Raw genomic sequence first — 14,567 nt, 5'->3', positions numbered from 1 at the left:
CAATCTGGATCGTCCAAACAGTGGTCCCCCCTGTAGAACGGACTTGAAGTTTCAACACCAGTGGTATTCCGGAAAAATCCATCTGGGTCATATTCCAATCAAGCTGGTTTCGGGTCCAAGACGTACAATATGCTTTCTTCAAGTGGGCAAGCTGTGCTGAGAAAGAGCCCATGAGCTTACAGTTTACTAAACACCAATTTTAACCAAGGAAGGTGCAAAGAGAGGCTACACTCCTAAACAAACAGGTTTCTGATTGGACGTTTCTTCTGAATCTGCCCTGAATAGGAATAGTTATAGAGGAGTAAGAGACTTTATAAAAGGCCATATTTAATTTCCCTATGATTTTCTTTCTTATACTACCAATAAGTATAACAAGTATAAGTTTCTCCAAGTAAAGAAGAACTAATAAAAAACGCTAAAAAAATAAAAAACAATTCTTTAAAATGGAAAAATAATGTTGCGGAATTTGTCGAAATCGGCCGAAATGGGCCAAAAAATGAAAGAGAACCAAGAAATTACAGTCCAGCAGCATATTTGAATGATCTTCCTTCTCCCTCCAATTTCTTTTTTTTTTCTTAGTAAATTTGCGGTAGAAAAAAAAGAGCCTACGAAGTTTAAAAGTTAGGAAGAAAATCAGAACTCTTACAACGAGGAAAATTAGAAAATTACGGAAATTCTCTAGAGAATCTCGTCTGCTAAAACCGTCGGAGCTCCACACGAGTAAGTTGACTAAACCGTGCTCGCAATCAGACTAACTGCCTGAAATCGGGCTCGGCATGATGATGGATCAAGTAATCCTCCCCGCTGGATACGTCGAAAACTGGGTTAGCGTGCAAGAATTGTTGCTGCTGAGCCCTCTGCAACTCCTTCTGCCGTCGAAGCTCCATGACTTTTCTGTGGGAATTCGAGTGTTTCGTGAGCACAAATGTGGGGCTCGCTGCGGGTCGGTACTCCGGTACGAGTCGCCCGGACTTGTAGCGGACCCCGCATGCATTGCAAAGCGTCTTTGGGCCCATGGGCCCCGTCCGCCACTGCGGAGTCTTGTCGGTGGCACAATGCAGGCACTTCCTGCCCTCCCCATTGCCACTTGCATTATCCAAACTTTCCCTCTTCTTTGGTGCCCCCTTAGTAGTTTTCTTGCTGGAGTTTGATGCGACGTCAGATTCCGATGAGGATGTCGTCGGTGACAGTACGAGCAGTCGCGAAGACCAGTCGCAGGGAGCAGCTCGAGAACGCTTGCTTCTTGCTTTCCCGGGAACTGAAATCTCCGGCCGAAACATTGGATTGTTTCTGTTGTTCTCTGGCTGGAATTCTCGAGTTTCAGACACCTCGTCGGTGCGCGCTTTCATCCCTGAAATCAGTTGCAGCTTCTGCAAGTCCTCGCTCGAGAACGATTCCTCCACGAAATTCGAGAGCCATTCGAGCTCAGCTAAGTCGTCGTACTGTAAAGCAATTTCAAAATATTAAGACTAAATCCAACCAAATGCTTCTAATTCTCGAAAATTTTGAATGGAGACGCGTTTTTAAATTGTTAAAGCATCGGTTTGTCGTAAAACAAACAAACTTAACTGCAGCCATTAAAACTTGAAAAACATCGTGAAAGCTCATTAAAATTCTTAACACATTATCGGACAAAAATCTTCCTTAATTTTCATTCATAGAATTCTCAGGAGAAGAAAAAAAAAATTGAGTTGAAACCATGCCAATTTGCACAGGTTTCTTTCTATCGACCTTTTAAATAGTTTTCTGAAAATGTTTATCCTACGAGAAAATGGCGATCAAGGAATCAGTACCAGAGTACCAGGAAAAAGAAAAGAGAAAATACGGCTTGGCATTTCAAATTCAAAATTACCGGCACACAGAGGTCTCCGGAGAATTGAGCATCAGGAAAACTCCTGCAACCAAAGTCGCCGGAAAAATGCGGGACAGAACCTGAAAATGAGGAATTGCAGCTATCAAGGACAGTGACGGTCGACGAGTCAGTTGAATTTCCCGTAATGTCGAACGTCCCGTCCGTGATGACGGCGTCTTCATTGGAGAAGTCTAGGAGGTCGTCGATAATGAAATGGTCACCGGGCTTAGGATCAGAATGACGTTTTTCAGGCGTGAATTGAGGATTTCCCGGACGGTAGTAGCCGCCATGGAAGAATTCCGGTGCTTCCATTGATGTCGTTTAGGGCAAATTTAGGGCTTGTTTCCGCTTTCCGGTAGGAGTGAGCGTAAGAGAAGGAAAGAGGAGAGCGACAGAGAGAGTGGGGGAGAGATGGGAGAGTAGGGTTTATTTGTGTTTGAAGCTGACAGGCAGACAGCTAAATGGAGGATTTTGACGAGTAAAAAGAAGCAACCAGAAAAAAAAAATGTTAAAAAAAACAATTAAAACATCTTTACCTGCCTTGAAAATTAAATAAATTTCAGGTGCCAAAGTTTTTCAACCCATCCTTGCTTTCCTGATAATTACGCTAATACCCTCCTTTGCCACAACAAGTTAACTGTTTCTTGCATCCATGTAGTAACCGGAAAACATGAAACCTTTCCAGCATTCTTTTGTGACAGTTCTCTTCAAGACAAGGCTCATTCCTGAATGTCCTTATTGCCCCGGTTAACTCTCCTAAAATCGTAATATTTACAGGGAAGTCGTTGGCCTTTTTAGTCTATTTCCCATGCAAGGGCAATTCCGACACTCATAAAATACGTTAAGTGGGTAGACGGTTTCTGCATCGGTAGTGCATTGGCGTGAGGGTAGATATGTAATTTCACAGGAATAAATTCGTGACTAAATCAAGTAGAATTAATTAAAATTAGAATAAATTAAGTGTTCAATTCACTCCTTAGGAACCGATCTAGCAGGTTTGTCGCTGTGACTCGTGCAATAGCGTCCAAGTTTACAGCCGGATTCCTCTGCTTTATTTTTTCCTCGGGAATTGCGTTATTTTTTTCTCTTTTCTTTTTTGCCTCTCTGAAATTTTCCTTTTTTATATTAATTTTCTACCCTTATTTTGCCCTTTATTAAATTCTTAACCCACGTTTAAGCACGACGGTTACAGCTCAACTAGATCACATCGACGTCTCTTAGCCAACCATGTGTAATTCTATCATAAGCCCTGCCAGTTCGGTCTTCGCTTTTCACCTTCTCCTCGCCACGTAGGAGAGAGAGCGGGTCTATGGTTGGACATCGGCGTCCTTTCCACGTGGCAAGTGAGAGCTGTTCCATATGGGGCCCAGTCTGAACTCTACCAATCCCGAGGTGAATCGACGTTGGGGAACGTGATAAGACGCGTACAACGTTATCTACCGGTTTAGGCCCTTCAGTCCTTTGGGATGGTTTTCTATTTTTTTTTTTCTTTTACTTTTTTTTACTTTTATGCTTGAATTAAAAGGAAAGACTGAAAAAGAGAGGGCACCGGGGTCGTTGCTTGGCGTGGAGTTTTATTTTTATCAGAGGTTTTTGTTCTTTTCATAATATTTTAATAATTTATTTTGGTCTTGTGGGGCCTCCATAGCACGTGATAGAGCTGGAGGAGGTGTCAGCGGCCATGTGAGTGCTACTCTCGTGTCAAAAGCCAATAGTGACTGTGGTCAATGCCACGTGGCGAGTATCATTAGAGTAGCACTGTTATTCTTGTTGCTTCCCGCACGTGCTCTAACCTTCAATGCTTACGTTAACGTGATTGCACGTGCCTCCATGTCACGTGCGTCTCAAGCACGTCACGTGCATTTCATTTGTGAGTGGTGGCTTGTGAGTTGTGACATATCAGGTATCCTAAACAAGGTACTTTTTTTTCTTTTTTTCTTTTCTTTTCTTTTTTTTTCGATGATTTGCCAAACAATGGGCCATTTGCTTTCGTGGTAGTCACACTCGCTTGTCACCAAACCTTTTCTAAGTGGGAGGTCCTACTGCTGAAATCACACAAGTGAGGATTAAAGAGGTCCTTAAATCATAGGACAGAACTTAAAACAACTTTACGCTTTATCTCCTCTATGTGCACAAAAATCCCCATTTAGGCATTTAAATTTGATCGTTTTGTAGTTTGAATACCTTAGACTTAGGTTATGATTGGTAAATTGTACCAATGTTGTTTTCTCTTGCAATGGCCACGGCTTGGAATTCAGTAAAGTTGTTTAAGGTTTTATGCACATTTTATATTGACATTTGGTGTTAATTAGGTGTCACACAGGCAAAAAGATGAAGAATATTATTCCCATTATTGCATGAAATGTCGAAACGATGTTTTCTCCATAGTAGTTCTCACATAACCCAAGACAATTAGGCCCCGTTTGGCATCACTTCTTCGAAATGGGATGAAAAAACCCCTTTGCCAATTTGATTCATTAGAGTGAAAAAAATCAGATTCTCTGAATGAGAATTCTCGTTCGAATTCATTTTTGTGATGCCCTTAAAAAATGAACACATGTTACTAGAGTCACACGTGATAGTGAGGGTATAATGGTAATTGCAAAACATCTTTGGCCTAAAACCCTTGTTCTCTTCACATTTTGCCTTGCATCTTCTTGCAAGTTGCAATGGCTCTCTTCATCCCTCTCTAGCGCCGTCGACATCATCTTCCTCATACTCTATCTCAAGTAATATTTCAACCAGATTTGTTTTCTCTGCATCATCTTCCTCATACTCTATCTCAAATAATATTTCAACCATATTTGTTTTCTCCACATCATCTTCCTCATACGACATCTTATTGCAAGTTGCAACGACTATCTCCATTGTTTTTTTTCTTTTCTTCTCAGTCTGAGAATCCTTTTAGGCGTTCTTTCTCCACTGGTCATCTCCAGCACTATCATCACTCTCCCAATTCACATGTATGGAACTCTTGATCCTAATAAATTTTATTGTTGGTGCATGGGCTTGTTATAGATGCATCTACAAAATGATAAATTGATTGCTTGATTCTCTCTATTTCGTTATCTCTTGATCATAAAGAATTGATTGTTGCTCATGGATGGTGATGTTGTATGTAGCAGTTAAAAACTTTTTTAGTTCAAGTCCTTGTATTGTGTCCTGTAATTTGTTCTTTTCTTTTCTTTTTTCTTTTTTTCTTTTTTGGGGTACCAGATCCAGTAATCTATCTTAACTTGTATGAAAATCTGGCAAAGAACATGTCAGCCTAAGGCTTTTTTTACCCATCTCTCATTCCAATAGTTTTGGAATGCAGGAAATTTCTCCCTCTATATTAATATAAATTTGTATTGTATGTTGCTGACAAAAAATAAAAAATAATATAGAAGAGGTGAATAACGATTCTGAGAAGTTGTTTCTTGATGTTTATACAAGCATGTAATGGTTCTCCAGAAAAGGATCTAATAAGGAAGGACTTTAGCTCTATGAAGAAATGAAACTTAAGGGGACTCTTCCTATTGTTTATACTTACAAATTGATGATCGATGCATATTACTAGGAATATATTTTGTATAAAGTTTTTGGATTGTATTGGTGAAAAAATAAGGATTTTGAATGATTTGGTAAAATGCAGCTTCAATAAACCTTTTAGAAGTTAGAACCAGATGGGCCTGCTGAATCTCTTGGTCAGACAGGGAGGGGAGGGGATCATCTCAGTTACCATCTACCCAATTGCCATGACTGATGACCTAATGGGTGGGTATTAATTACTTCTTCAACATTTATTCAACTAGTTATTAATCTCTCTCTCTCTCTCTCACACACACACACACATAATTCATGTCAACCTGGATGGGTAAATGAAAGTTTGGAATCATATAACCCAACTGACTGAATGATCTCAATTCTCAACCATACTATGATGAATTCTATGTCTTCTTTTTATTCTTCAATCCCATATCCTAAACGGCTCAATCATAAGAAGAAAACAAGATTAGGATTCAAAATTACTAGATAGCAGTCCTACTTCCATGTTTTGGAATTATGAGTGCTAATAAGTAGGTCCAATATCCTTTTAAACTTATTCAGAATTAGGATTCAAAATTACTAGGTAGCAAACTACTTGTCATTGTACCTTCTTGGTTTCTTGGGGTACCTCAATAGCAGCTGCAAGGTTATTAGAGGTCCAGCTTAACATACATGATATAAATATTGTTAGAACATAATTATTTAACAAAAGCTTTTACACAGTAATGAACACAACCAAAGATGCCTTGGGGGGGGGGGAGTAAAGATATTCTGAAATATATTTTTCTCCTTTGTTTCCCATCAAATCAGTTGCCTTTAGACAAGCTTCAAGTTTCAATTTTAACATTGAGAACATTTTGTTTAACAATGTATACCATGGATATTTTCTTATCAATATTGTAGTAGAAATAGATGGCATCTTCTCAAAGGGTAAGCAAGTGGCTACAATTGAGAGTAGGGAGGCCAGGCACATAAAGATGGCAAAATGGACAATTATAGATGAAAAGACTTTCATTGAGTTGATGGCAGAGCAAGTTCAACAAGTAAAGCACAGTATATAGGGATTTTAAAGCATTATTGACCCAAACTGGATTTGGTTATGAGGATTGTTACAGCAGAAGATGAGGTGTGGGAAGCGTATATAAGGGTAGATTTAATTGTATACATAGTAGTAACCATTCAAAATTATTTATATACAAACTATAATTGTTTGTAATTAAGGTTATTGTGATTGTGGATCCCAAGAGAATCCAGGTGCCAGGAATTTTCGACATAATGGGTGTTCACTATGGCCCGAACTAAGAGATATATATGGAGATACCACTGCAACTGGTGATGCGGCCTTTTCCAACTTTCAGGATGATGAAGTTGCAGATGTGATTGTTAATGGAGAGAGTTCATTTGATGGAGTTGTTGGCCTTGATAGTATGCCACTAACACCTGCAGAGGTGATGGATGCAAGCCTTCCTAGGTCTACTAATGCTTTGAACAAAGACAGAAGAAATGGCTGGTGCTCATAGTATGAAGGCAGGTACTTCGAAGGATCGTAAGCGAAAGAATTCTAGTAGTAAGTTGTTTGTGGAGGCTTGCAGAGCAATTATCGAAAACTCTAGAATGAGGTCATCATCCATCACAACTGGTGCTTCATCGGCTTCAGATCCTTTCTCAATCAGCAAATGTGTGGAAATCATAACTACTATGCAAGGCATGAACAGGAAGAAGTTAAGGAAATTAGCATCCCTAATGCAAGACTGTAGATGGAGAGAGATATTCATCAAACTACCTAATGAGATGAGGGGATGGTTGTTAATATGAATCCACATAATGCTAATGATAATGCTAACAATGATGATGACTGGGATGGTATTTGTTTTGATTTCATGGCTCTTGGAATGTTACATGAATATTACTTGAAATATATGGTAAAAGAACCAAAACGCACAAACATAGATAGGGGATCAAGATACTTGTGTGAGGTTCTTTAAGGACACCATGGGAGGTGCCAAGATGTTTTCCGAATGGGTACACATGTGTTTAAAAATTTGTGTAGGACTCTTAGAGTGAGAGGATTATTAAAAGATTTTAAGTTTGAGAGTGTGGAGGAGCAAGTAGGTTTTTTTTTTTTTTTTTTTAACTATAATGTGTCACAACCAATCAAATAGAATGGTTTTGGCAACATTCTAGGGAGATGATCCATTGACACTTCATGACAGTTTTAAAGGCAATTGTTGTCTTAGGGCAGATATCATTTGCCCACCACCTACATGGGACATTCCTGTGGAGATTGCCTCAAACCCATATTATAACCCATATTTCAAGGTATTTGTATTGTCATTGCACATATATTCAAAAGTATTTCTATTGTCATTAAGGTGCACTAAACTCTGGTGTTTATATATATATATATATATATATATATATATATATATATATATATATATATATATATATATATTTTTAGGATTGTGTCAGTGCCCTTGATGGCACCCATATCAGTGTCTCTATTTCTGCAGACAAGCAAATACCATATCATGGTAGGAAAATTGCAACCACTCAAAATGTGATGTGTAAATGTAGTTTTGACATGCACTTCACGTTTGTTTATGCTAGGTGGGAAGGATCTTTTAATGATTCTAGGGTATTCTCTAAGGCATTAAATAGGCTAGGGGTTGGCTTCCCTACTCACCTCCTAGTAAGTTCCATACAATTTTATATAATATAATGTGTGTTAAATTGGTAAGTGTTAATGGTGTTTATTGGAATACAGGTAAATACTACTTGATAGATTCTAGACATGCTAATTTTCTAGGATTCTTGTCACCTGTATACGGCGAACTATACCATCTATCTGATTTCAAGCAAACAAGGCGACCAAGGGATGCACAAGAGAAATTTAATCAAGTACATTCCTCCGTAATGTAATTGAACGATGTTTTGGAGTTTTGGAGGCGAGATTCCCAATTTTGAAACAAATGCTATCATTTTCTATCAATACACAACACCGGATTGTGATCACAAGTTGTACTATACATAACTTTATAAGAAGCGAAATCATGAATAACAATCACTCTGACGATTTGTTTGATACATTTGGAGATGAAAATGTTGAAGTAGATGATGATAGTGACAAGGATAATAATGATGGTGGAGGCAATGGACAAAATGATGAGTTGGAAGATATGACTGTAGTTAGAAGTAATATTGCTAACCAGTTAGCACTAGATTATGGGTATCAACAAATATAAAATGTTTTTGGGTTTAGTGTTAAGTCCATCATGAAGTTAAAAACTCTTGTTTGAATTTTCTATTTGTTGTATTTTAAAACTTATACATATATACTTTTTTTTTGCAAACCATATGCCCATGTTCATGTATACATATGTTCTTTTGAAGACAAGTAAAGAAAAATACAAGGACCAGTTTGTTCATGTGGGAGAGGAAGAATGTTGTAATTGATGGCCAAGGCTGAAAGAAACTATGGTCGTTAGTTTTACAAATGCCCATCTAGAGTAGTATTGTTATGCTTACGTTGAACCAATGGTATTTATTAGTGAGATATGTATTGATTATAGCATATTTCACATGTAGGCACATCGAAATGATTATATGCCTAAAGAATAAGTCATCGTACACGATGAAGTGCAACAAACCAGCCTCTAAGGAGGAATCGGATTTTTGTAATCACTGCGTGCGGATGTTGCATGATTATGACTTGTTGGGCATTTTTTTATTAATCATATGCATCGTTTTAATTTTAAAATGAAATGTGTGAACACGTGAACCTCTCTCCTTTTTTTCTTATATGTATTTGACAATGATGTAAACGTAATAGAGTGTAGGGTAACTTCCTTTGAACTTATATTTATTAAAGTTTGCATCATTTTGTCTATCAATGAATTGATTCAAAGAAATTGGTTGCTGCCAAACATGATTCTATTTATGAAAATAAGAATCGGATGATTGTGCCAATCAGGACTATAGTGATTCTCAGGATGAAAATTCTTAGAATCCATCATTTTCAAAAAGGATTTTGAGAATGAGATTCTCTAGAGTGATGCCAAACGGGGCCTTGAAACTAGTTGAAAATGTTCAACCAAGCAAAGAAAAAGTGAAAAGGAAAACAAAACACCTGCATAGCTTTGACATGCTAATGAAACAACTATAATACCAAACACCGACGCTAAGGATATATTAAATTGGCAACATAGCTATAGCCCAAAATCTAATGCCTACAGTTATTTTGTTTTTTCAAGATAAACAAGAATATGATACCACCTAATAACTAAAGGACCTTGGGACACTAGGGGTGCAAGTCAAGTGAGTTGGGGCCAAGTTTACAGTCAACCCAGGCCCAAGCCCAGACAGAGTTTAAGATCAAGTCCAATCTTCTTAATCCAAGCCTGCCTACATTGTAATTTGATGAACTTGGGTTGGGCTTGGCCCAGGCTAGGTTTGGGATTGGTCAATCAACCTACTCTAAAATTATATATACGTACAAGTATGTATGTATATATGTAAATACTAGTGGGACCCGTGCGATGCATGGGCTTTGCTAAGCAAAAGTTAAACAATAGAAATACATAAGAGTATATAATTGTTTTCTAGTTTAAATTTTTAGTAACCAATTCGATAGAACTCCACCCGAGTTGGTCGATTTTCTAGTATTTTCGATCAGCTTTGGTTCAATAACTTTCTAACCCGACCAAGTTAGGTTATTTTCGGTTTGGCCATTTGTAAACCAACCAAATCTGAATGGACCCAACCATATTTCTTAGTCTAAAATATTTTATATCATAAATTAAATTATTTTTTCATTTATTTTTTAATAATACCACTATAATTTATTAAATTTAAATTCAATTTTCAAGCTTAAATATTTTGAACAAACAAACCAAACCGAAAATAGACCCAAACCAATACAACTCGAGTTGGCAAATTTTCACTAATGGCCACTCAGTTTTGGATGACAAACTCCCGACTTGACTAAATCGATATGGTAGGCAAAACAACTTGCAACCAAACTGAACCAATCCTTGAACACTTCTAATTTTAGCTAAATTAATTGTTTAATCTCCAACATAATTGAAAATTTATAGCAAAAATACATAATTATTGAAAATGAATTTATAATGAAAATATAATAATTACAAAAATACAATAAACACAAAAATATTAAATTAGTCAATAAACATTATAATCTCACATAATATTTATGTCTCTAATAAATATTAACCAATAAATTATAAAAAAAATACATATTTACGAAAAATAAATTTATAATTAAAACACAATAAATTAAAATTCAAAAGTTAAATAATAGTTGTTTAATCTCCAATAATTATTGACAATTTTCTGTTAAATAACAAAACAAAAATAGATTTATAAATAATTATTGAAAATATATTTGATGAAGGGGAATTTAGACCTCTAGTGACATCAAGCCATATGGTACTTCCGAACCGCTGCTTAACACCTCGGCACCATGTAGGCAATGACCTACCCTAGACCAGATGATAGGGTCCACCTCGCAACCACCAATGATGCATACACACATCACGCACACCGTGAGAGCATACCGATGCCACCTCGACAAGGTTGATTTATAGGCACCTCAGCATAAGGGGCAACCTCCCACCGAGGTCTCATCGGCTTGGTTGAGGTTCAATTGGCAACTTGCCTGACGTGGCAATCGACCTCTCCTATGTGCGCCTTATCGTCTCTAAATCATCTGGGATCATGTCGCCTCACCATTGGAGCTGGCTCCCGCACTACCCGCTTCGATGGTAACCAAATAAGCACTATCACTTTTCATGGAGACCGTCTCCGAGCGAGAAACCACCTCCTTGTGTGCCAGGCAAATAAGCCACGTCCTCTTGGAGATTTTGGATGCATTATGTGAAACTCACGACTACTTGCACCTATATAAAGGCGCCCCCTTTAACCAGAGAAGGTACGTGCGATTTAGCTCTTATAACTATCTTGCACCTATATAAAGGCGCCCCCTTCAACCAGAGAAGGTACGTGCGATTTAGCTCTTATAACTATCTTGCTTTCTTGCTTTCTTGCTTTCCAGCTCTCACTACACTCATCGCTAACTTGAGAATAAGTGTAGACCTTGGGTAAAGAACCCCAGGTACTCTGGCAGTCTTCTTGCAGCTCAGTTAGGCGACCTAGTCAACTTGACATCCGAGTTGTCCTCTAGTAGGGGGCTTCAAATCATGCACCATCAATATTTATCAAAAAATATAATCAATATTAATTTTAATACACATAAATATACATAATGAATATAAAATATTATCGTAAAATTATTACTAATAAATATTATTTTTTTGAAAATTATTTTCTAGAATTATTATTTGATATAAGTGAAATTAGCTATTTAAATAATATATTTATTTAAAATTTTAAAATATTAATTATTTATTCAATTTAATAATCTATAAAATTATAATTAGTACTAATTCATTATAAATTTTGTAAGAATTATTAAATATTTCATAATTTAAATATTTGAATAATATGTAAAATGTTTAAATTTTTTCATTATTTGAATTTTATTTATTTTAAAGTTACTATGTAATATTAAACATTTTGTTATATAATTATTTATCTATTTTTAATGTTTTGTTATTTAAGATTTAGTTGTTGAAATATTTAAATAATTTTTATTTTTTAATGTTATTTTTTTATTATTTGAATAACATTTAAATTGAATAATTTGTAAAATTATAATTTGTATTGTTACTACATAATTTCATGATGAATTTTGTAAAAATATAGAATTATTAATAATATGAATACTATTAAATCTATTATAATTAATTTTTGTGTTTTGAATAAATATTTTAAAGTTAGTATATAATTTCATTATAATACTTAAATAATTCTGAAATTTTTTAATTGGCACTTTCTTTAGATAGATGTAGATAAAAATGGGGAGAGGATAAAGAAGAATTAGAGCTAGTTTAGGAGATAATCTCTGCACTAAATTAGAGATAATTTTAGTGATAAATAGGTGTTAGAGATAATTTAGGAGATAAATAGGAATTAGCTAAACGTTAGAAAAGCAAATCGCTCTTTCTTTATGGTTGTTAGAAATAGTTAAGCCTATATTATTTGCTTATTGGTTTAATGGGTAATTATGTGGAATTAGGAAGAGGGGTTTGGAGCAAGGAGAGGCATGGTGGTGTGGACCGTATTGCTCTCTCTCTCTCTCTCTCTCTCTCTCTCTCTCTCTCTCTCTCTATATATATATATATATATATATATATATATATATATATATATATATATATATATATATGTATGTATATGTATGTATGTATGTATGTATCGAGAGAGAGAGATGTATGTATGTATGTATAGATAGATAGATCTATGCATCTATGTAAATACACATCCATATATATATGTACAAATGACAAATGTGTATAATTTGGCTAGGCTTGTTATGGAACAAGATCAGGCTAGGGCTGGCCTATATTTGGGCTACCTAAGGGCTAAGCCCTGGCCCAGTCTGAAAAATAAAAAACTTGAATTTTTATTACCAGACCCAGCCAAAAGATTGAAAATCCAATCCCAGACCATATAAATTTTTAGGTTAGATCAATGTGGGCTTGGATTAGACCCGCCAAAGTTGCACCCCTAAGGCTCAGTTTGGTAGTAGTACAAATGCAAAAATATATATATATATATATATATATATATATATATATATATCTATATATATATAGTGTAAAATCTTGTATTTTTAACTATTTTGTATGTATTTGCACTGTATATATTTATATTTATACTCTTACCAAACACAGCCTAAGGTACACTTGGGGGGTCTACTGTTCGTAATAAATTAAATAGCATTTTATACATAATATGACGAACAGCAAATTTGAGCCTTTCGACACATGGACCTAACCTTTGGCACTTGAAGAGAAAAAAAAATTAAAATTTTAGCATTTTTTTCACATAAATTGGCTGCTCAAAGACTATCCAATATTCTCATATTTGTTAGCGTGAGATTTATCATTGCACAAGCAATATAATGGCCTCTTTTAAAAATGTCATGAGAACATAAATACGAATTTGTTAAACCATTTAACCAAATAAAGAGACCGAGCATGGTAAGTCCTGCAATCGCATTAAACCACATCTTATATTGATAATCAAGTTTTCTGGTTGATGGTAATAAAACTCAATGACTACCAAAATGTGCTCCCCCCCGCCCCTTTCATGGCCAACTAGGGTTGCCAATGGCTTGAGTCTGAGTCAGGTAATCTCGAACCGTTATTAATTCAGACAAAAGCCCAGATTTAAACCACTTTTGGTTAATAATCAAGTCTATCGGGTCTCAACACATGTATTAATAAACATTTAAAAGGCGAATTGGGATTTATTCCTTACAGTTATATCCACCATGTATTATTAATATCTCGCTAAATAATAACATACAAATACGGGAGATATTTTCGATGTACAAGAAACATGCTGTGAAATTGGTGTAAGGAGAAGATGCAGATTCTTAAAAGTTAAAAGCTTCTGTCACAGACTGACCAGAAGTGCAGAAAGAGAGTCTATTAAAGTGTAGGAGATCCTGACCCATTTAGCTAGCTGGTTGTGTGGTTTGACCAATTTCACAAGCCGGTTCACCATTTTAATCCATTAACGAACAATCACTAGACGTAGTTTTTCTTGTTTTGGATGTAGTTCGTATTTCCAAAAAATAATGGCAATATCGTAATTTTGCTATTTTAGGACTTTTCTATTAGGTTATTATTACTGATTTATCATAAAAAAGTCAAATAAAAGTTAGAGAACTTACTGTAACCCGTGCACGCATAATAAAAGGGAAGAACAAAACTTACTTCTACGGTATAGTAGCTTTCTTTGCTGAAAGTATAAGGTCCTTTTGACCTTCTGAGTTCTGCTGAATGCATGCCTCCAGCTCGGAGCTCCTCCACCCTTTGAACTCAAGTTATATTAGTTTTTTTTTTAATTACTAAAATTTATATCTTGCGTTTTAGTGGAAAAGGTGAAAGTTTGGATATCTTGGAAAAGGTGAAAGTTCTTTTGCATTTATGGAAGTAGTTTTATGAAAATAATTTTATAAAAATATTTTTATAAAAGTACTTTTTAGTATTTTTATAAAAAATACTTTTGTGAAAGTACTTTTATAAAAATATTTTTA

The 14,567-nt window shown here is 35.6% G+C and overlaps 1 protein-coding gene and 1 long non-coding RNA gene across 3 annotated transcripts; one reads left to right on the top strand and one right to left on the bottom strand.

Annotated features, from left to right (window-relative positions):
- Positions 1–418: 418 nt before the first annotated feature.
- Positions 419–2,370, bottom strand: LOC148842550 (GATA transcription factor 12-like). Its single transcript, XM_088956721.1, has 2 exons — positions 1,853–2,370; positions 419–1,442 (listed from the first exon to the last, which is right to left on the bottom strand). Exons 1-2 carry the CDS (start codon positions 2,162–2,164, stop codon positions 747–749), a joined length of 1,008 nt encoding a protein of 335 aa, XP_088812847.1. The 5' UTR covers positions 2,165–2,370; the 3' UTR covers positions 419–746.
- A 2,131-nt stretch (positions 2,371–4,501) lies between these two features.
- LOC148842549 (uncharacterized) lies at positions 4,502–9,273 on the top strand. Of its 2 annotated transcripts, XR_016102890.1 has the most exons (3): positions 4,516–4,581; positions 4,744–4,815; positions 8,969–9,273. It is a non-coding gene; the product is annotated as an uncharacterized LOC148842549 (long non-coding RNA). The 2 variants fall into 2 exon arrangements; XR_016102889.1 differs by having other exon boundaries at positions 4,502–4,815.
- Positions 9,274–14,567: the final 5,294 nt, after the last annotated feature.

Source organism: Nelumbo lutea, chromosome 8 (genome assembly GCF_056320005.1).
Source record: "Nelumbo lutea isolate HS-2025 chromosome 8, American lotus-T2T, whole genome shotgun sequence".
NCBI lineage: Eukaryota > Viridiplantae > Streptophyta > Magnoliopsida > Proteales > Nelumbonaceae > Nelumbo > Nelumbo lutea.
Note: the sequence above shows the minus strand (reverse complement) of the source record. Positions and strands in the feature narration are given on the sequence as shown.